Raw genomic sequence first — 21,333 nt, 5'->3', positions numbered from 1 at the left:
ATGCAAATCAAAACCACAATGAGATACCACATCACACCTGTCAGAATGGCTAAGATTAACAACTCAGGCAACAACAGATGTTGGCGAGGATGCGGAGAAAGAGGATCTCTTTTGCATTGTTGGTGGGAATGCAAGCTGGTGCAGCCACTCTGGAAAACAGTATGGAGGTTCCTCAAAAAACTAAAAATAGAACTACCCTACGACCCAGCAATGGCACTAGTAGGCATTTATCCAATGGATACAGGTGTGCTGTTTCGAAGGGACACATGCACCCCCATGTTTATAGCAGCACTATCAACAATGGCCAAAGTATGGAAAGAGCCCAAATGTCCATCGATGGACGAATGGATAAAGAAAAATGTAGTATACATATATACAATGGAGTACTACTCGGCAATCAAAAAGAATGAAATCTTGCCATTTGCTACTACATGGATGGAACTGGAGGGTATTATGCTAAGTGAAATTAGTCAGTCAAAGAAAGACAAAAATCATATGGCTTCACTCATATGAGGACTTTAAGAGACAAAACAGATGAGCATAAGGGAAGGGAAACAAAAATAATATAAAAACAGGGAGGGGGACAAAACAGAAGAGACTCATAAATATGGAGAACAAACTGAGGGTTGCTGGAGGGGTTGTGGGAGGGGGAATGGGCTAAATGGGGAAGGGGCACTAAGGAATCTACTCCTGAAATCTTTGTTGCACTACATGCTAACTAATTTGGATGTAAATTTTAAAAACTAAAAAACAAAATTAAAAAAAAGATTAAGATAGAGAGCATCATGATGATTGTTTTATTTAGAGGGGGGGAAAGACTTTGGGAAATGGTGCTTTTGTCTTTAAGTGACTATTAATTTTGCACAAACTAACGCACACTATGTACTACATTTTTATAAGAGCAAATAACAAGAGATCAAACTGATATATTTCTTCACATAGCCAAATAAAAGAGAAGCTCATGGAATCAGTGCTGAGATAGCCCAACACAACATGTAGAACACAGTAACGGATTCTAAAGATGGCCCTGAAATGATCAAGAAAAACTTAACTCCAGATGGTCTTTCCCTGCAATTTGGGCCATACTAACACACCAGCACAATTCACTTACAATTCACTTACACAGCTCCCTCACACATATACTCAGGAGTGTCTGTCATTCTACGGATAGAAGGAAAATGGTATTTCACTAGAACACAAGGGCCAAGACAGCGAGGATTTTTGTGTATACCGTTACATTTTTGCGGGTACGTTGTTTTGTGTACCGTCGAGCCAGAAGACCAACAGCTTAACTTATGACTACTTCCTGTGAAAAGAACTGGAAACATTATCTACACCTTGAAAATCTTGGTAAGTTATGAAGGATTAATGTGTGCTTATGTATACCAAGGGTGTACCAAAGAAACAGTACATTTAGGAAAAAAGTTGCTTCAAATGCTAGCTTTTAGGGGCGCCTGGGTGGCGCAGTCAGTTAAGCATCCGACTTCAGCTCAGGTCACGATCTCGCGGTCCGTGAGTTCGAGCCCCGCGTCAGGCTCTGGGCTGATGGCTCGGAGCCTGGAGCCTGTTTCTGATTCTGCGTTTCCCTCTCTCTCTGCCCCTCCCCCGTTCATGCTCTGTCTCTCTCTGTCCCAAAAAAAAAAAAAAAAAATGCTAGCTTTTAGGTATGTGGAAATTAGACCCGCTGGGAGCTTACTGAACGACCATCAGGCAACAGAAAGAGGCAATGCTACAACAGAGATTTTTGTAGAGAAATATTCAAGTGAAAGAAAATGTCACACCTGGTTCAGTGTCACCTCCTGCCAAAGCCAACATCAAGGCTTCAGCACATTTCTTCCCTTAGAGTAGGTTCTCCAAGAGCCATGCGAGCCATACTGGTGTAGGTAAACTTTTGGGAAACTATTCCTACCTTTTCCATTGACCTTCTTCCACCCCCGTAGAAGAAAGATACTAGCATATGGAAAAGCCTTATCTGAATTACCTGATGCCGGGCTCGACTCTGGTCCAGAAGCTGCCGGGACTGAAGTTTTTGTTGTTCAAGTTGCTGCAGGGCAAAATGGAGTTGGTAACTGCCCGCTGTGGGGTGATACTTGTGCTGAGGGACAACCCCTGTAGCCTTGCTATATGCGTTGTTCTCTACCTCTCCCTCCCAGGCAAAGCCACCTGTTTGAAGGCTCCTGAAGAGAAAAGAAAGCAGAGCTCTTAGAGTGGTTGTGTGAACAACCTAAAGGAAAAGAGAGAAATATCACAGGTATTTTTCCTTTACAGAGCTAACATAGCTTGGAATTTACAAATCTGTTTGTGTGAGAAATCATCTGACTCGCCCACTAAACCACAGCTCCATGAAGACAAAGACAGGGCTCGCTCTGTTCTCCACTCTCTTTGTAGCACTTATCCTGAGGCCGGGGCACATGGTCAGTCTACAGTATCTGTTGAAGGTTAAGTAATTAAAATAGTAATTTCAGTCCCCTGTGACGGCCACAAGGTCTTCCAAAAAGGAGCCCAGGAAGCTTCAAATTCAGGACGGCTGGTTGAATCTAAGGTAGGAACAGAGGCACAATCATCTTCTAAAACATCAACTTTAAAAGAACAGGGGTTAATTATACAGAATTCATGGTTTTTCTTAACCACCTATTAGTGAGCTTACGTGTGCATCATGAGATAAGATAACTGGTCTGAGAAGACAGGTTTTTCATTATTCTAAATTTACCTCAGTAGGGTCCCCAGCCAAGCAGATGTTTGGCCTGTCAGACACACGAGGAAGGAGAAGGGCTGGTGGCCTTTGGAACTGTTCAGTACCCATGCTATGCTGTCTGTTAAGAACTCTGACCTTCTTCCTTGCCCAGATCCCCACATTTTAGATTCTGGTGACTATGTCTGTATATATCCCAGTTGAAGTCTTCATAACTACAGGCCTCCGCTTGACCTCTCGGTCTGTTTCTTCCAGGTAGAAAAGTCCCCATTTATACCACTTCATGCTAATTAGGAGGGTGATTATTAAAAATGAAACCAAATACATGGAAAAAAAAACCAAGCGCTGGCCAGCATGAGGAAACACTGGAACTCTCGCGCATTGCTGGTGGGAACGTGAAATGTTGTAGCCCCTGTGGAAAACATTCTGGCAGTTCCTCAAAAAGCCAAACACAGAATTACCATGTGATTCAGTGATTCCACCCCCAGGCATAACCCCCCCCCCAATTGAAAACAGGGCCTACTTGTACACCGAAGTTCCCAGCAGCATTATTTCCAGTAGCCAAACAGTGAAAACATCAACAGATGAATGGATAAACAAATGTGGCCTATACCAACGAAATATTAGTCAGCCTTAAAAAGGAAGGAGATTCTGACACAAGAGACAACATGGATGAACCCTGGGGACGTTATGCTAAGTCAAATAAGTCTGTCACAAAAGGACCAATATGGCAGGATTTCACTTATACGAGGTCCCTAGAAGAGTCAAATTCATAGAGACAAAGTAGAACAGTGGTTGCTGGGGCTGGGGAGATGGGAGAATTGGGAGTTACTGTTTAATGGGTACTGAGTTACAGCCTGGGATGATGAGAAAGTTCTGGAGACAGATGGTGGTGATGGTTGCAAAAATTGTGAATGTATGAGATGCCACTGAATCGTAGCACAGAAATGGTACATTTTAGGATATATATATTGCCCCACATTTTTAAAAAAGGTCCCCTTTAGGGGCGCCTGGGTGGCGCAGTCGGTTAAGCGTCCGACTTCAGCCGGGTCACGATCTTGCGGTCCGGGAGTTCGAGCCCCGCGTCGGGCTCTGGGCTGATGGCTCAGAGCCTGGAGCCTGTTTCCAATTCTGTGTCTCCCTCTCTCTCTGCCCCTCCCCCGTTCATGCTCTGTCTCTCTCTGTCCCAAAAATAAATAAACGTTGAAAAAAAAAAATTTAAAAAAAAAAAAAGGTCCCCTTTAAAAAGGTTTTTAGAACAGTCTTTTATCTGGCAGCCCTTTTCACTCACTTCTGGTTCTTCTCTGGACCTTCTTTAATTACCCTGTGGTTTTGTTGTTTTGTTTTGTTTTTTCCTTTTTGAAGTACAGTGACCAGAAAATTGCACACAGAAGAAACATGAAGAATCTCATTGTGAACAACCTTACCCCAGACCTGATTAACGGGGCTTTAGGAAAGGAAACAGTGCCTAACTGAAGAGAAATATTCATAGTGACTTAAATCATCACGCTGTTATTTCCTCTGCAAATTTCCTTTGGCATTAATGGTCATTTTGATGGCAGAGTCACAGCAACACTGGGGTAAGGTTATGCCGACCTTCCTGAGGCCTGACCTATGGGCCACCTAGTTATTTATAACCTGATTCCTAATGACCCCAATGGAACCCTGGGGGAGGGGACAGAGCGGAATGTCTGCTGAATCCAGAAGCCCAGGCTCCTCTCTTGTCTGTGTTCTCCCTCACAGCTTCATCATTTCAGGGGGCTGCTTTGGAGTCTCTGCCTCTCTCAAAGAGATTTCCAAATACCTAGTTAAGGGAAAGTCTGCATAATGTATCCCGAAGCCCACGGATGAAAGGTTTTCTACTCACATAATCTCACCTCTGATATGTCACATCCCTTCCTCATCTCCTCCCACAGTTTGGCTCCCACAGTTCAGTTGCACAATTACACGCTTTGGGCTAATCTTCTTGGAGAAAAGTACCCAAATGCTCAGGGCTTATTTATGAATTTTTCCGAGTATGACATCTGATCTTCAGTGACCCCTCGGTGTGTGTGCTACTCTACATAGTTCAAACGACGCGGTCTTTCCCAAGGGGCTTCCAGAGGTATGGAGAAGTGTGGCGGCCAATGACTGACGAGAAAGGAGTCGTACCTAAATACGCAGATAGAATGTTCACGTTGTTCACAAAGTGAAATGCTGAATGGGAGTCAAACAGGAGTTAAGGGGTGAGGAAAGGAGGGGCCAGAGGCACGTGTCATCTTTCTCATTAGTGAGGGGAGAGGAAAGCTTAGTGAAGAAAACATGTGGGGAGATGCACGGGCTCTGAGTGGAAGGAGTGGTGGGTGGAGAAAGGCCTCCGGGTAGAAAGGAAGAGAAGGGCGGAGGCGAGGGTGGGTTGATCCAGTGAACAAAGGAACACGGGAAGATACAGATGAAACAGCAGGAACTGCCTGGCTGGATTAACCTTCAGATTTCTGTATCAATTAGGGCAGATATTCAAATTTAGAAGGAAACTACTGTTTATGGGAACTGCACCAAAAGTCAAAAAATACACCAATTGTGATTCTCCTTCCACTCTGGCTTGCTGGTTCTAGAAGTTTCTGGCCACGAGCAGCAATCTAGACTTGGGAATTAGGTATTAAAGGATTTTTGTAACTACGTTATAACTATTAAGTCAGAAATCATCTCACTGGCAGGCTAGGTTGGTTTTATTTTCTGAAAGCTTCTTTAACAACAAATATTCCTAGGAGGCATTTACTTTAACGCCTGCTTGTTGTGCATCAGAAATCAGAGTCTGTAACAGGGCCCTCTTCCATGGAGACCACCAGGGACTGTGAGTGTTAGGGGTAGGACAGCGGGCAAGAGGAGATCACGTAAGAGTAAGACTGAGGATGAGAGGAGGTTTGCTCATCCAACTGCAAACTGTGAACAGACTGCAACGTCATAAACTTTCACAGCAGAAGCTGCTTTTAATCTCCTCGGTACCATAAATCCACTCTCCAAATCACAAAAGAAACTTTCTCAAGCAAGGAGAAACTTTTAGCCAAGAGGCAGGAATTTTTACAGTGCACCACTGGGTAGGGACCGGAGCGCTGAGCCGTGGAGGGCGACGTGGTGATGCCGGGTGAAGCTCGCTTGCTTGGAACGCCAGTGGGTGGTACTCAGGCCGCTGTATCTTCCAACTAAAGCACAAGTGTGTGGGGTTTGTAGGACGCAGGTTGTACAATGGCTGACTCGGAGGAGGCCAGGCGCACTCTCTTCTGGGCCTTCCCTGAGATTCCGTTATCTGCATATTCCTTCATGTGGCATCTAATAGTTTCTGTTTCCATCCAAAATTCCATCCCATTTTCCTGAACCTCAATTCATTGTAGTCTACTAGTAATACATTTTCTACTCCCATCAAAATTTTGAGATTTAATTGTTCTCTCTAGTTTTTATATTATTCTTTGCTCAATACTAAAATATAATAGTGCAAAGAGTCCCTGAAAATAACTTCTAAGAGTTTCATGTTATCTGTACAGCCAAGAAAGTTAGCTGTGGAAAAGCTCAGAATGTCTAACATTGGACTCAAATTCAAAGATTCAGAGTCAACTATGCTGTATTTCCCTTTACTACGCATGTAGCTAATAGGCAACAATATGGCAAATTTTTCTCAACATCACCCTCTCTTATCAGCCAATTTACTTAGAACTTCATCTCACTTTCTTTGTTGCACTGTGGCATATAAGGGCTAAATGTTTCCCCATAACTGTCCTCCTGCAGAACACCCCCCCCCCCCAACCTCCAGCCAATATACATTGAAGGGCTAGACTTTCCCCTTTGCTTTAATAGCTGTTCCAAAGAATGGATGTTGGTTCTAAGGAACTTGGAGGTGATCTATCAAACGCACTGGTTTTTAGCAAAGCAGATCTCCTCACCAGGCAATTACACTCTCCATGAAGATAGGCTTTCAGCGTCAAGATTTTCTGAGAATCATGTGATGTCACAAGACTGTAGGGGAAGAATGGGGCACAGAAATGTGACAGTCATACAGAGAGTGTGACCCCCACAGCCCACTTCCCCGGGCTCCTTCACCCAATCGCAACAGAACTTGAGCTACCATGTACAGGCAAGGATGTCCCTGTCCTTCTTGAGGGTTGGGAAGTGTGTGGGTGTGCTTTCAAAGGCCATAATAATGGGGGTGGGGGATTGCTGACATTCAATAGGCGGGGGGGGGGGGTGGCAGTGTCAAGGGTGCTAAACGTCTAAAAACGCAGGGAAGAGTCGTGTACTAGGAAGAATATGTCTGCTCAGAATGCCACCAATGCTTCTAATGAGAAACACTGTAGAGCCATGAAGGAAGTGCTTTCTGGGGAGAATCTTACTGTTTCTTCACAGGAAAGAATATCCATCTACTTCCATGGCACTTTATAGAATGTGTAGATGTTAAAGACAGCAGAGGTTACATTCTCTTCATAAATTCTCAGTCCCAAACAAAGTAGTCATAGCACACAGTACGTGTGTGGTAAATGCTGAAGATCCTACAGGGAAGGGTGGGGCTCCCACGAGCAGCACAAAGCAGTGCTGGCCGGAATAAGAAGCGGCTACCTTGGACTGTGACTCAGTCACACAAGCGCTCTTCCTTGAGACGACTATCACACAGGGCCCTGGAGAACTTTATGTGTGCATCCTATTTCATCAGGCAGAACATTAAAAAGATATGTAATCCAGAGTTGAGATTTAATAATTATTACTGCTTAACAAGGATTCTCTTAAGTAGCACTGGCATTACTCTTGTAACTACAAATACTTTGGTGGTAAAGATTACAATGGTCGCTACTATACTTTGGTGCCACAGCCTCAATTTCTGCTAAGGCATGAAGAGTTTTACAAAAACACCATTGTTTTTGTAACATGTGTAAATGTCAACGTGGTGAAAAAGGCAAAAAAATGTCTTAGCATTACTGTGAAAAACCTTTTGATCCTACTGGCTTCCTCCAAGGGTCTTGAGGATCCCCCCTGGACCCCCAGATCCATGAACTGCACTTTGTGAACCACAGACCTGTTGCAATACAGCCTGGGGACAGGTGAGAAGAGAGCACGACCGGAAAGGCACTCTTCAGTTACCCAAAAAGCTGACATACAGGATGAAAAGCAGACACCTCTCACAGTTCAGAAAGCTGGCCACATGACTGTAAAGCATAAAAGGATCTCTAGAATCTTAACTGGTGCTCCCATCCGGCTCTCCAAACATCTGAAGCCAGAGATGAACTGGAATCTAACAAAGGCTGTGACAAAGTCCAGACCCAGCTTAATTATCAATTAGATTGGCTCACCCCCTTCGCCTCCCACCCCTCTCCCACACACTAGCAACCGGAGAAAAGGATAAGCATGTCTTTTTGGGAGAGGGGGGAGGGTAAATAACATTTACTTAAGACTCTGATTTTACAGAAAATGCCTAGCATACAACTAATAATTGTAAAAGACATGCAGAAGCAAGAAAATGTGACCCAGGAGAGAAAACAGTCAATAGAAGGGCACTGACAAGACGGCACAGATGTTGGACTTACCAGAGGTGGACTTCAAAATAACCATGAGAAATATGTATGAGGGTCAAGTATAAAAGGTAGGCAACATGTATGAACAAACGGGGGAATTTCAATAGAGAGATGAAATTTACTTAAAAAAAAAACCATACAAGAATTCTAGAAGTGAAAAAATATACAATCTGAAAGGAAGAATTCATTCCAAATGCTTAACAACAGACTGAATGCAATAGAGGAGAGTATGTAACATATATAAAATTGGAATCCCAGAAGGCAGAGGAGAGAGAATGAGGCAGAAGAAATCTATAAAGGGATAAAGGCTGAGAATTTCCAATGCTGATGGAAGACATTAACCTACAGACCTAAGTAGCTCAGCAAATCCTAAGCAGGGTTAAGTACAAAGAAATCTACACCCAGGCACATGATAGTCCAATTGCTGAAAACTAAAAATCAGGAACAAAAACTTCAAAGCAGCCAGGGTGGTGGGGTGCTGGTTGGCGCTGGTAGAAATATTACCCACAAGCGAACAACAATGCTAATGGTTGGCTGACTTATCATTAGAAAACAAAGGCCCGAAAACAATGAACAGGTATTTTAAAGTGCTGGGAAAAAAACCAAAACCAAACAAAAACCCTGCCAGTATAGACTTAAACATTTAAACAACACTCTCCACCCACTCAGTCAATTTGACAATTATGTGAAACTATATCCACTAACTTCAGAATACACATTCTTTTCAAGTGAACACGGAACATTCATGAAGATAGTCCAAATGCTGGGCCATAAAATAAGTCTCAATAAAAATCAAAGGAACCTCAAAAAATAAATGGTAATTACCTTTAAAAAAAAATCAAAGGACTAAAATCCAGAATGTACACTGATTAGAATATTAAATTATAAATCAGTAATAAGATATCTAGAAAATTCCAAAATATTTGGAAATTTAACAACACACTTCTACATAATCTATGAGTCAAGGAAGAAATCACAGGAAAAATTTAAAAATGTATTCAACTGAGTGGTAATGAAAACACAATTGAACAAAACCTAAAAGAGTACTTAAATAGAAACTTATAATATTTAATGTCTTTATTAGAAAAGAAATGAGTGAAAATTAACAACTTAAGCTTTCCACCTTAAGAAGCTAGAAAAGTAAGAGCAAGGTAAACACACAGTAAGTAGAATAAAAAATAGAATAATAAAAGCAGAAGTCAACAAGGAGGCCATTAGACTGAGGTGGCTCTAATGCCTTGGCAGCCTTTATAAGCAAACCAAAACTTAAGCCAGCATCAGTGCACTCAAGTCTGAGAAAATGAAATTAAGAACAACCAATCACAAACAGCCTAGTAGGCTTTCCCAAATAAAGCAACTGCTTCAGCTATAGTCAATCAAGTAATCAAATAATTTCCTTGCTTTATTTAGGAGTCTGCTCTATTAAAAAAAAAAAAAAAAGGGCGGGAGGGGCGGGTGAGTGCCTGGGTGGCTCAGTCAGGTAAGTGTCCAACTTCAGCTCAGGTCATGATCCCATGGTTCGTGGGTTCAAGCCCCACATCGGGCTCTGTGCTGACAGCTCAGAGCCTGAAGCCTGCTTCGGATTCTGTCTCCCTCTCTCTCTCTCTGCCCCTATCCTGCTCACTCTCTGTCTCTCTTTCTGTCTCTCAGAAATAAATAAACATTAAAAAAAAAAGAAAGCCTTTCCCTTAGTTCCCCCTGATAGATTGCTCCTAACCATTTTCAGTTTGTCACTGCCCAGTTAAAAATCAATGTTTGCTCCAATGAGCTCTTCAAAATTTTAATACACTTCAGTTTATCTTTTAGCACAGTGAAATAGAAAATAGGCAAACAGAGCATATCAACAAAATCAAAGGTGGCTGTTTGGAAGATTTTAAAAGTTGATGAATTCCAAGCAAGCTGATCTTAAAGAATAAAAGGACATAAAAAATTAATGAAGAAGATCATAGAGTCTATAGACAACAAAGACAGAAAGTAATATTATGAACAACTCTATGCCAAAAATTCAGTGAATAAATCCTTGGAAATACAACTTATTAAAAGTGACACAATGAGAGAAAGTCTAAATTGCTCTCTTTACATAAATAGGTATATAAAGAAATTTAACTTATAATCAAAAACCTTCTTACAAAGAAAACTTTAAGCTCAGATGGTTTTAGTGAAGTCTATCAAACATTTAAAGAAATAATTCCAATATTTCACAAAATCTTTCAGAACAAAAGAGAGAAGGGAAAATTTCCCAACTCATTTTACGATGTTAACATATCTCTGACACAAAAAACATGACAAAGACATTACAAGAAAATTACAGGCCAGTATGCCTCAAGAATATACACAAAAAGACTCTGATGAAATATTAGCAAATAAAATCAATCAACCTATATCTATCTCCTTTATAAAAAAAAACTACCCCCGGGGCACCTGGGTAGCTCAGTGGGTTGACTGTCCAAATCTTGATTTCAGCTCAGGTCATAATCCAAGGGTTGTGGGATCTAGCTCTGTGTGGAGCCTGCTTGAGATTCTCTCTCTCTCTCTCTCTCTCTCTCTCTCTCTCTCTCTCCTTCTGGCCCTCTCCCCTACTCATGCTCTCTAAATTAAAAGAAAAAAAAAATCTATAAAAAATAAGATCGTATCATGACCAAGTGATATTTACCATGGGAATGGTTTAAGATGTAAAAATCAATCATGTATTCACTGCATTAAAGAATAAAGAAGAAAAATCATATTAGAATATTATTAGATGAAATACCACATTGGACAAAATGCAACACCCATTCATGACAGAAACTCTCAGTAAACTAGGAACAAAAGAAAGTTCCTAACCTAATAAAGTATATCTATTAAAAAATCTATGGTTAACATCATACTTATTGGTGAAACACTGAACTCTTTTCCTTTAAGAACAGGAATAAAGGAAGGATGTTTTTTCTCACTACTTCAATTAAAAATTAGTAATGGAAGGGGTGCGTGGGTTACTCAGTCGGTTAAGTGTCCAACTTCAGCTCAGGTCATGATCTCACAGTTCATGAGTTTGAGCCCCATATCAGGCTCTGTACTAATAGCTCAGAGCCTGGAGTCTGTTTCGGATTCTGTGTCTCCCTCTCTCTACCCCTCCCCTACTTGCGTGCGCGCTCTCTCTCTCTCTCTTTCTCTCTCTCAAAAATAAACATTAAAAAAAAAACTTTTATAAAAAAATTAGTAATGGAAGACATAGGCAATGTCATAAGGAAAAAAAAAAACTGCCAGCATTCACAGATGTGATTGTTTACACAGAAAACCTTATGAATTTTATAAAAATATTGGTAGTACAGGAATCAAGGTCCATAAACAAAATGCAATTATATTTTTAACAATTCTCTCTTTTTTTTTAAGTTTATTTATTTATTTATTTTGAAATAGAGAGCAAGCAGGGGAGGGGCAGAGAGAGAGAAGAGAGAGAATCCCAAGCAGGCTCTGTGCTGTCAGTGAAGAGTCTGATATGGGGCTTGATCTCACAAACTGTGAGATCATGACATGAGCCAAAGTCAAGAGTCAGATGGTTAACTTCTATTGGAAGACTCAATATTGTTAAGATGTTTATTCTACATTTCAAATGTTGCTTTCCTAGTTCCACAGTTTCTATCTGGAAATCTGGCTTTCTGTCTGGAAATTCTATCTGGAAATCAAAGATTTCCTATCTTTGATTCATTGAAGCATATTTTCCTATACATCTTGGTTCATAGTTATAATAGCCACTTTAAAATCCTTGCGTATTAATTCCATCATCTGAGCCTTCTTAAGACTGGTCTCTGTTGATTATCTTTCATTCTAAGAATGGGTCATGTTTTCCTGTTTTTTCATATGTTGAAGAATTTCACATTGTATCCTGGACACTGTGAAATGTTATAGATACTGGATTGTATTATATTGCTCCAAAGACCACGCGCGTGCGTGTGCGTGCGTGCGAGTGTGTGTTTTAAGCAGGCAGCTAATTTGGCTAAACTCCACCTGAAATTCTTTCTTCCCTTCCATGGGCCATGGCTCTATGTTCAGTTCTTTTAGCTTTAACTGTATAGTTTGGAGTAGATGGTTGCCTCATTTCCAGGGTTTTCCTCTCACTCTTCCCACAGGTGGCTATTCTAAACCTCAGCCTCCAGTTTGTTAAGCCAGTTAATTTGGATTGCCATGTAAGTTCTAATTGCAAACCGTGGCCTGCCCTCAGGTCAAAAGGTAATAACTGAAAAACAAAGAGAAAGCTCACCTCTTGCAGTTCCCTTCCTCCAAATTTCCATTCCTTTCTTCCAAATACTGGCTTCTGTTTACCCTCCACTGCCTTCAGGTTGTTGTACTTTGTGTTTCATCCAGTGGGCTGATTGGATAAAAACTCACTCAGCCACAACCGGAACTGGAAACCACCCCCAACTGATCTATAGATCCAATGCCATCACAATAAGAATCCCAGCAGGCTTTGCTGTTATTGAAGAAACTGACCAGTTGATGTTAAAATTTATATAGAGAAGTCAAAGAATCTAGAATAGTCAAAACAATTTTGAAAAGGGAGACTTACATTACCTGATTTCAAGGCCACTATATACAAATCACAATCAAGAAAGTGAAGCATAGGCATAATAGTAAATAAATAATAGGTCAGTGAAACAGAATAAAGAGTTCAGAAATATACCCATAAATATATGGTCAACTAATTTTTGACTAAGGTGCCAAAGTGAATTCAATGGGGAAAATAATTTTTTTTTAGCAAATACTGCTAAAACAACTGGATATCCATATGAAAAAAAAATGAACATCAACCTTTACTTCATTCTACAGATAAACATAAATTTGAGTTGGATTACAGACCCCTAAACTTAAAAGCCTCTAGAAGAAAATATGATGTTTTTGTAAACTTGTCATAGGCAAAGATTTCTTTTTTAAAAAAATTTTTGATGTCTTTTCATTTTTTGAGAGAGAGACAGACAGACAGACAGACAGACAGCAAGTGGGGGAGGGGCATAGGGGGAGGGAGACACAGAAACTGAAGCAGGCTCCAGGCTCTGAGCTCTCAGCACAGAGCCCAATGTGGGGCTCGAACCTATGAACCGCAAGATCATGACCTGAGCCGAAGTCAGACCCTTAACCAACTGAGGTACCCAGGCATCACATCATAGGTAAAGATTTCTTAGGACACAAAGAGCTCTAATCATAAGTGAAAACATCTGAGGGGCACCTGGCTGGCTTAACCGGTGGAGCATGTGACTCTTGATGTGGGGGGTTGTAAGTTTGTGTCCCATGTTGGGTGTAGAGATTACTGAAAATAAAATCTTTTAAAAATTTTGATAAATTAGGCTTTTTTATTTCTGTTCATCAAAAGCTATCACTAAGAAAATGAACAGGCAAGCCATGCCCTGAAGAAAAATATTTACAATACATATATGTAAGAAAGATTCTTAATTGATAACATATAAAGAAGTCCTATTGTTAACTGTTGACTTCAACAGTAAAATGACAACCTAATTTTAAAATGTATAAAACATTTTAATAGATACTTTACAAAAATATACATATGAATGGCCAATAAAACATAAAAAAGCACATAAAAGGTTCTCAGTATCAGTAGTCATCAGGAAAATGAAAATAGCACTTTATGTCTATTAAAATGACTAAAATCAGGGGCGCCTGGGTGGCTTAGTTGGTTGAGTGTCGGACTTCGGCTCAGGTCAAATCTCACAGCTAGCGGGTTTGAGCCCCACATTGGGTTTTACGCTGATAGCATGGAACCTGCTTCAGGTTCTCTCTCTTCCTCTCCCTCTGCCTCTCTCCAGCTCATGCTCTCTCTCTCCCTCAAAAACAAACATAAAAAAAAAAAAAAAAACCCACACAAAACAAAATAAAATAAAATGACTAAAATCAAACACAACAATACCAAATGCTGGTGAACATGTGCGTTACTAGAATTCTCACACGTTGCTGATGGGAGTGTAAAATGATACAATAGTTTCAGAAAACCATTTGTCAGTTTCTTATAAATTAAAAAATATTTGTATGACTTAACAGTTCTATTCCTAAATAGATACCCCCCCAAACATATGGTTATGAAAAAAAGAGTTATATAATAATTCTCATTGAGTTTGTATTCATAATAGTAAAAAACTGAGACCAATCTTAATGCCCATCAGTAAGAAAATGGATAAACAAATTGTGGGAATATTCGTATAGAACACTACACTCAACAATACAAAACACTGAACCACTGATGTAAGCAACAATATAGATGAATCTCTAAAACACTTTGCTGAAAGAAGCCAGATACAAAAGAATATTGTAAGATTCCACTTATAAGAAGTCCAACACTAGGCAAAACTGTATTTATACACCCATGCTCAGAAGCACAATAGCTAAAATGTGGGAGAAACCTACGTGTCCATGAAGGATGAATGGATAAACAAAATGTGGTACACCATTCAGTGAAATGTTATTCAGCCTTAAAAAGGAAGGGAATTCTGCACGTGCTACAACGTGAATGGACCTTGAGGGCATTATGCTAAGTATAAGATACCAGTCACAAAAGGACAGATACTGTACGATTCCGCTTATATGAGGTACTTAAGAGTGGTCAAAAACATAGAGACAGAAAAGTGTAACAGGTGGTTGCCAGGGACTGGGGGAAGGGGAGAATGGGGAGTTACTGTGTGGTCTGGTTTTCAGTTCTACAAGATGTAGAGTCATGGCGCTAGATGGTGGTGATGGTTGGACAAGAATGAGAATGGATTTAATACCACTCTACTGTACAGTTAAAAATGGTTTGTAAATTCTATGTCATGTGTATTTTACTGCAATAAAAAAACGTGAAAAAAAGAAGAGGCAAACTACTGTATCGTAAGAGAAGTCAATAGTGTGATTAGTGAGAGAGGAGGCGTACTGACTGGGAAGAGACACAGGGGGATTTTGAGTGTGACAGAGATGTTCCCCATCTTGTGTTGAGTGGGGGTTACGTGGATATATATAAAATGATCAAAACTCATCAAGCTGAACACTTAGGATCCGTGCACATTATGTAAATTTTTACCTCAGCTGGAAAAAAGACAATTTCTTTTATCTTTCATTAAAAAAACTAATTATTAGGGGCTCCTGGGTGGCTCAGTCAGTTAAGCATCTGACTTAGGCTTAGGTCACGATCTCGCAGTTCATGGGTTCGAACCCTGTGTCGGGCTCTGTGCTGACAGCTCAGAGCCTGGAGCCTACTTCAGATTCTGTGTCTCCTTCTCTCTCTGTTCCTCCCCTGCTCACACTCTGTCCCTCTCTCTCAAAAATAAGCAAAGATTTTTAAAAAAATTTTAAAAAAACTAGTATTTCCTATTCTGTGTATATGTTACATCTCTAGCTGACTTCCCTGATTTTTGCAGCAAAATTCTTTTCATCCTGCATTTTGCAATGCTGGGACCCCATATAAAGGTACATATCTAAGTAGTTCTCTTATTTCCACAGCATTCGACTCACATAAATAAATAACCCACGAAATAAATCCAACCCATTTATTGGACACTGTTCGTAGGCACTAGTAAGAAGAAAAAGATGAGCTTCTGCTCTCAAAGAGCTCCAGATCTGGAGGAAGTACATTTGTTAAGGTGAGTCCACAGGGAAGATGGGGGCGGCGGTGGAAAAAAAGGCAGGAATGGCAGGACTGTGGAAGAGGTGGCATCCCCACAGGTGTCCAAAACCGAGGAGGAACAGTGCGGGGGGGGGGGGGGGGGGCAGAGTCCAGGGAGCTAACGACATGGTAATGTGAGTGAGGAGGAAAATCACATGAGCCCCTGAAGGATCAAACAGGCTGGCAGAAGGTCTGGGGAAGTCAGGGGAATGTAAGCAGAGAGGCAATAATAATGGTAAATGAACAGTCTGGACAAAAGGCAGAAAAGAAATGCTGGCTCGGAAAAACTGAGCCTGAAAGATCTATTATGAGATTAAAAGTAATATGTGTTTAGAAGGGAGTCAAGGGGTCAGGGACGGTTAAGTTTAGCATTAAATTGCATGGTGTGGGCTCCGAGAAAAAAGTCTGCTTACTAAAGGTATCCAGTGAATGACTGAGGACTTCTTTCATTAGTGAAAGGATAAAAGTCGAATTGCATTTAGATACAAGTGTAATAAGCAACACTAACAAGTCTTAAGGCTTTGCTGTGGTGGACCCGGAACAGTGACAGCTAGCCAAATGGAATTCGTGCCTAAAATTATTTAAGTGCAATGAGTTCGACCTGCCAAGAGATTTTATGCTCATGGTGACAGGTGCCTTGATTCTGAGAGAGTCTTTGTGTTGGAATATTATTTTAAAAGGACCTCTGAAAACACAGGTGCTAAAGACTAAAATTTATTTTTCCCTTTTGAGTTTGCTCCTTGAGATAAGACTAGATAGAACACTTTGACCTTTCTGTTTTGAATCTGTGGAGTCCTACGGAAATGGTAATTCTGCACAAAAACCTGAAGTACAACTGGGTGGTATTAGAGACATAGAAAAGCTCAGAAATTATGTGAAAAACTGATAAACTTTTGATGACCTATATGCTAGGTCAAGAGCACAGAACTATATAAAATTATAGATGCAAGCTGATCTTCCTGCTTGAGAACAGGGTGAAAGGGCTTAAAAACCTTTAAATATTTTGTTTATTTGAGAGGATGAAAGGCCCTTGGGAGAGGATTAAAGAAATAATCCAAGAAAGAAGGCAAAAAGAAATGAAAGGTTTCAGACGCTGGAAAGGAATCAAAACCAATCCAAGAGTTGGGTTAGTGAGAGAATTCTGGAGGGAGAGCAGAGGCCCCATGCCCCTGGATCCACACCCCGGGTTCTGAGCTGGATGACCCCGAGAACAGGAAGCAGCATAGCTTAGTGACCAGGCCTGTGCTCTAGAACAAGACAGCTGGGTTCAAATCCTGGCTCTACCAGTCACTTAGGCTCTCTGTGCCTTGCTTTCCTCAGCTGTGAAATGGGAATAAAAATCAACCCCATCTGTCAGAGGGCTGGCCCAAGAATTAAATGGGATCATTCACGGAAAGCATTTAGCACGATGTTTGGCACACATAATAGATGGGAGTTCCTATTATTAACATTTGTCCCATGGAAGGTGAATCCAAACCTTGGGGAAAATGAACAATAAGGGCACTAAGGAACAGGTGCGAGCCAGTCCGATCGAAGAGAAGTAAAGCAGTACTTACAATCTCCTTCCAAGTACCGTGCCTGTGTGGGTTAACTGGGTGATGACGGGGGTGTCAACCTAGTGGACCTGATAAAGGACTCAGGAGTGGCTCAGCATGTGTGAGCAGGGGAGCCCAGGCCACCTGCCAGTCCTCCCCACCAGAGCCGGCGGGGGCTCATGACGGGGGCCCGCTGCTCCAAGCCAACCCAGACAGAGAGTGCTGTAACCTTGTGCAAGGCGCTGGCCCCTGTGTGGAAGTGGGGGTTTACTAATCATGCTGATTAGCAGGGAGGGGCAGCTGTTCAGGCAGTGGATGCGAGCGTGACGAATGAGGGAGAATCACAGTCTTCCCCCCGCACCCCCAATCCTGTTGGCCAAAGCCTCAGCTGCCAGCAGAGCCCACATCTCCTTACATCTTTTCAAAATGAAACACAAGTAATTTTTTTAAGGAACAAAAATATTCTCAATGCCATAAACATGACAAATGCAAAAAGACAGGGTCATCTGAGATCCAACTAACAAAGATGGCTACTATGAACACTTTGTCAACATTTTGATGTATATTCTTCCTCTGTGTGTATTTCCCTCCCACAGAGTGATTCTGCACTATCTGCTTTGTAGTCGGCTTTTTGCATCTGGCAGAGTGTGTTGTGAAAATTTTCTCACAGGGCAGCACTGGGTTTTGGCAGTTCTCACTACACTGTTAACTTCTATTATACTTAAGGCCAACCTGAACCCTTAAGCCTTCTTCGCACTTGAATTTCCGAAGCCACGTGAAGAGCTTTATGTTTTTCCTTACGAAGTTCTAAATTCCATGGGCCAGACGCATCACTGCGGCCTGACCAGATCATCGTTAATACCGATTGTCATCCCAGATATTCAGTATCGCATCCTACTTTGTGTCATCTGGAAATGGGATCGGTACGTCTTCTAGCTATGTAGGTGCCCGGTGTACAGTAGGCACCTAAATGAATATGAATGGGTGAATGAATTCATTGATAAAAATGGTGAATTAAGGGGCCAATGACAAAGCCCCAGACACTTAATTCTCAAACTTACATTGACGTATTGTTTGAGTAGAGTGGCCTATTTAGTAACCAGATATTCCTAATGACAGCATTCTCTTGTTCACATTTCCCTTTGGTGCTCACAAGATTTCATTAGGCTGTGCTGAAACCCAGTTATGATAATTCTTTCCTAGTCCCCTGATCTTCTCTTACGAAAGAAATTCTACCATGAAGGGAAATGAGGCTAGTGTAGCGTGGCTTTTATTTTTTTCCTCTCATGAATCAATGCTGGGCTTAAGTAATTCCCCTTGCCTTCTCTAAGGGCTTGCCAAGTCATTGCTTTGCTAACCTGTTCAATTTGGGCCTGAAACTGACATCTCAAGTTACTAGTTTACATATTCAGTATCCAATTTATTTCTATCTCTTCCCTTCCTTTCCCAGTGTATAAGCCTCTTTGCACATTGAATCACACATTGAATCACAAGGGCTAAAACCATAAATCATGAATTAGTAATCATAAGAACTGCTCCTTCTTTGGAGATAGTAGTTCAATTATTAGGTAGAGAGAATACGATTGATTCAATACCATGATTCTTGTGAATTTCATTGACCTTGAAGAGAACAGGATTTGGATAGGGGAAGATGCACCCTGAAAACTAAGACCCTAAATAAGGAAGAGACTGTATATCAACTGGTACCCTGAAAATAAATGAGTCACCTATTGTTTACTACCCTTCTTTTAATAGAAAAGCCAAGAGTAAAAGTAGGACAACATGCTAAAATCAACAGAAGCTCCCCCCACCAAAAAAAGGGAAGAATGAAAAGAGATTAAAATGTGAGAGCCGGGGGGCGCCTGGGTGGCGCAGTCGGTTGGGCGTCCGACTTCAGCCAGGTCACGATCTCGCGGTCCGTGGGTTCGAGCCCCGCGTCGGGCTCTGGGCTGATGGCTCAGAGCCTGGAGCTTGTTTCCGATTCTGTGTCTCCCTCTGTCTCTGCCCCTCCCCCGTTCATGCTCTGTCTCTCTCTGTCCCAAAAATAAATAAACGTTGAAAAAAAAAAAAAAAGTGAGAGCCGGGGCGGGGTGGTGGGGGGCCGGGTGGCTCAGTTAATTAAGCATCCAACTTTGGCTCTGTTCATGATCTCACAGCTCATGGGTTCGAGCCCCACGTTGGGCTCTGTGCTGACAGCTCAGAGCCTGGAGCCTGCTTCAGATTCTGTGTCTCCTTCTCTCTCTGCCTCCCCCCTGCTCTCTCTCTCTCTCTCTCTCAAAAATAAACAAACATTTAAAAAATTTTAAAAAAATGTGAGAGCAGGGTCCAAATAAGATATATAACTTGAAATACAGAACTGCAAGCAATTAAGAAGGGAGGTTTCTGATTATTCATTCAACAGGCAGAGATCTAGAAAAGGAAAAGGAAGCAGTAGTGATAGCTGGAAGATGTCTAAGGAAGATACTTTGACTACTTTTACTTTGAGTTTATTAAATATGGTATGACAACGATATAAATTTGGGAGGAACACACTGAGCTATCGTGTCAAAAAGCTAAGCGTTGAGATGCCTGTCCTTTAAAAGTACAGTGAGGCCCCAGCCAGCTGGACTTGACAATGGATACAGAATGTGAACCAGACTTCTGCCGTCTCCACACTTGTACCACTCCATGATTGATGGAATGATCCCCAGGAGGAGGAAATAAGGACAAAGTTAGGATTTCTCAGTACATCTGGCAGAGAAGCTGGGGGCAAGCTTTATGGAACACAAAGCTGGATATAAAACCTAACCATTCAAAGGTTAAGTTCACAGCACTGTTCTAGAAGGCAACTTAGGATTCTGGCAGTCAGCAAGCTATATAGACGGAGACTCCCTTGTCCTTTATCTATTAGCAGTCTGGATCTGAAAAGACAGATTGATCCTTAGCCTTATTAACAAGAAATGTCTTTGATCCAGCTCTTTACTTTGGCATAACCGGCATACCACATGAAGCCTGAAAAATGTAGCTGTGAACTAAAAAAGAAGTGAGCAAAGAGTGACCTTTAAGAAAGCCAAAAGAGAACTCCCTGACACCAGTTCATTCAACAATGAAGACTTGAGTCCAGCTCAGCGGGATTTTCATCAGATGAAGGGAAAAGTCTGATGCCTTTGTGACAACAAGGCAGGTACACACGAGCACAGCTGGCCTTGGTAAAACTGGCCCACCGTCACCCAGCTTTCACACCCTGCAAAGACAAGCCAGGAAAAGTTTTCAAAGTGAAAGTTAATGTGCAGATTGTCTAGGGCAGCTGACATGCCAGTTTCCAAGAACTTCTACACTGAATTGTAGCTGGGTTCAAACTCAGTGCACACAAACAGTTTGCAAAGTGTCACAAATTTAGAATTCCTGCCTCATCGCATCAGTTAGGCTCCTTTCGTTCCTCCTCTTTTCCCCAGGAAGCAAAATAGCAGGGAACTTGAAAGGGTCAAGCCTACAGCCTGGGCTTCAGCAACCTGTCTCTGCCCCCTTTCTTCAAGTGGCCAAGGCAAATCGGGGACAACTAAAAAAAAAGGAAAAAAAAAACCCCAAAACTCTACCTTTTTCTTTTCTTAAACTTTTTACCTTCTCCACCAGCCCTTTTTTCTTTTCTTTATAAAGTTGTTTTCATAAAATAGGGAAAATACTGGGGAAATCACAAGAAAGGAGGTTTTTTTTTTTTGTTTTTTGGTTTTTTTTTAAGGTATAGGACCAAAGGGAAGGAAATAAAATGTGTACTCATGGTCAGGTCTTTTTTTCTTACTGCAGGGGTGTGTGTGTGTGTGTGTGTGTGTGTGTGTGTGTGTGTGTGTTGCTTTTAGCAGCCCATTCCCAAGCTACCTTCAACATAGAATCTATAGAAACAATCCTTCACCACACTAGAAACTGGCCTCTTATTTATCAAGTCCATAACATGGCAACCACGGCACA

General features: G+C 41.4%; 1 protein-coding gene across 16 annotated transcripts in view; it reads right to left on the bottom strand.

The window, feature by feature from the left end:
- The window catches only part of TTLL5 (tubulin tyrosine ligase like 5), a 286,873-nt gene that overhangs the window by 89,259 nt on the left and 176,281 nt on the right, over positions 1–21,333 (bottom strand). For 13 of the 16 annotated variants that reach the window (XR_007153248.1, XR_007153249.1, XM_047863906.1 and 10 more), the window contains one exon: positions 1,982–2,177. The exons of 1 other annotated variant lie outside the window; for it this stretch is intronic. Coding sequence is in view for 13 of the 15 variants with exons in the window: in XM_047863906.1 (XP_047719862.1) it covers positions 1,982–2,177 (196 nt within the window). In the remaining 2 variants the exon portion in view is untranslated. Of the gene's footprint in view, positions 1–1,981; positions 2,178–5,474; positions 6,683–21,333 lie in introns of those variants that run through there. 2 more of the 16 variants (XM_047863919.1, XM_047863918.1) reach the window with 2 other exon arrangements.

This window comes from Prionailurus viverrinus, chromosome B3, assembly GCF_022837055.1.
Source record: "Prionailurus viverrinus isolate Anna chromosome B3, UM_Priviv_1.0, whole genome shotgun sequence".
In the NCBI taxonomy this organism is placed as follows: domain Eukaryota; kingdom Metazoa; phylum Chordata; class Mammalia; order Carnivora; family Felidae; genus Prionailurus; species Prionailurus viverrinus.
Note: the sequence above shows the minus strand (reverse complement) of the source record. Positions and strands in the feature narration are given on the sequence as shown.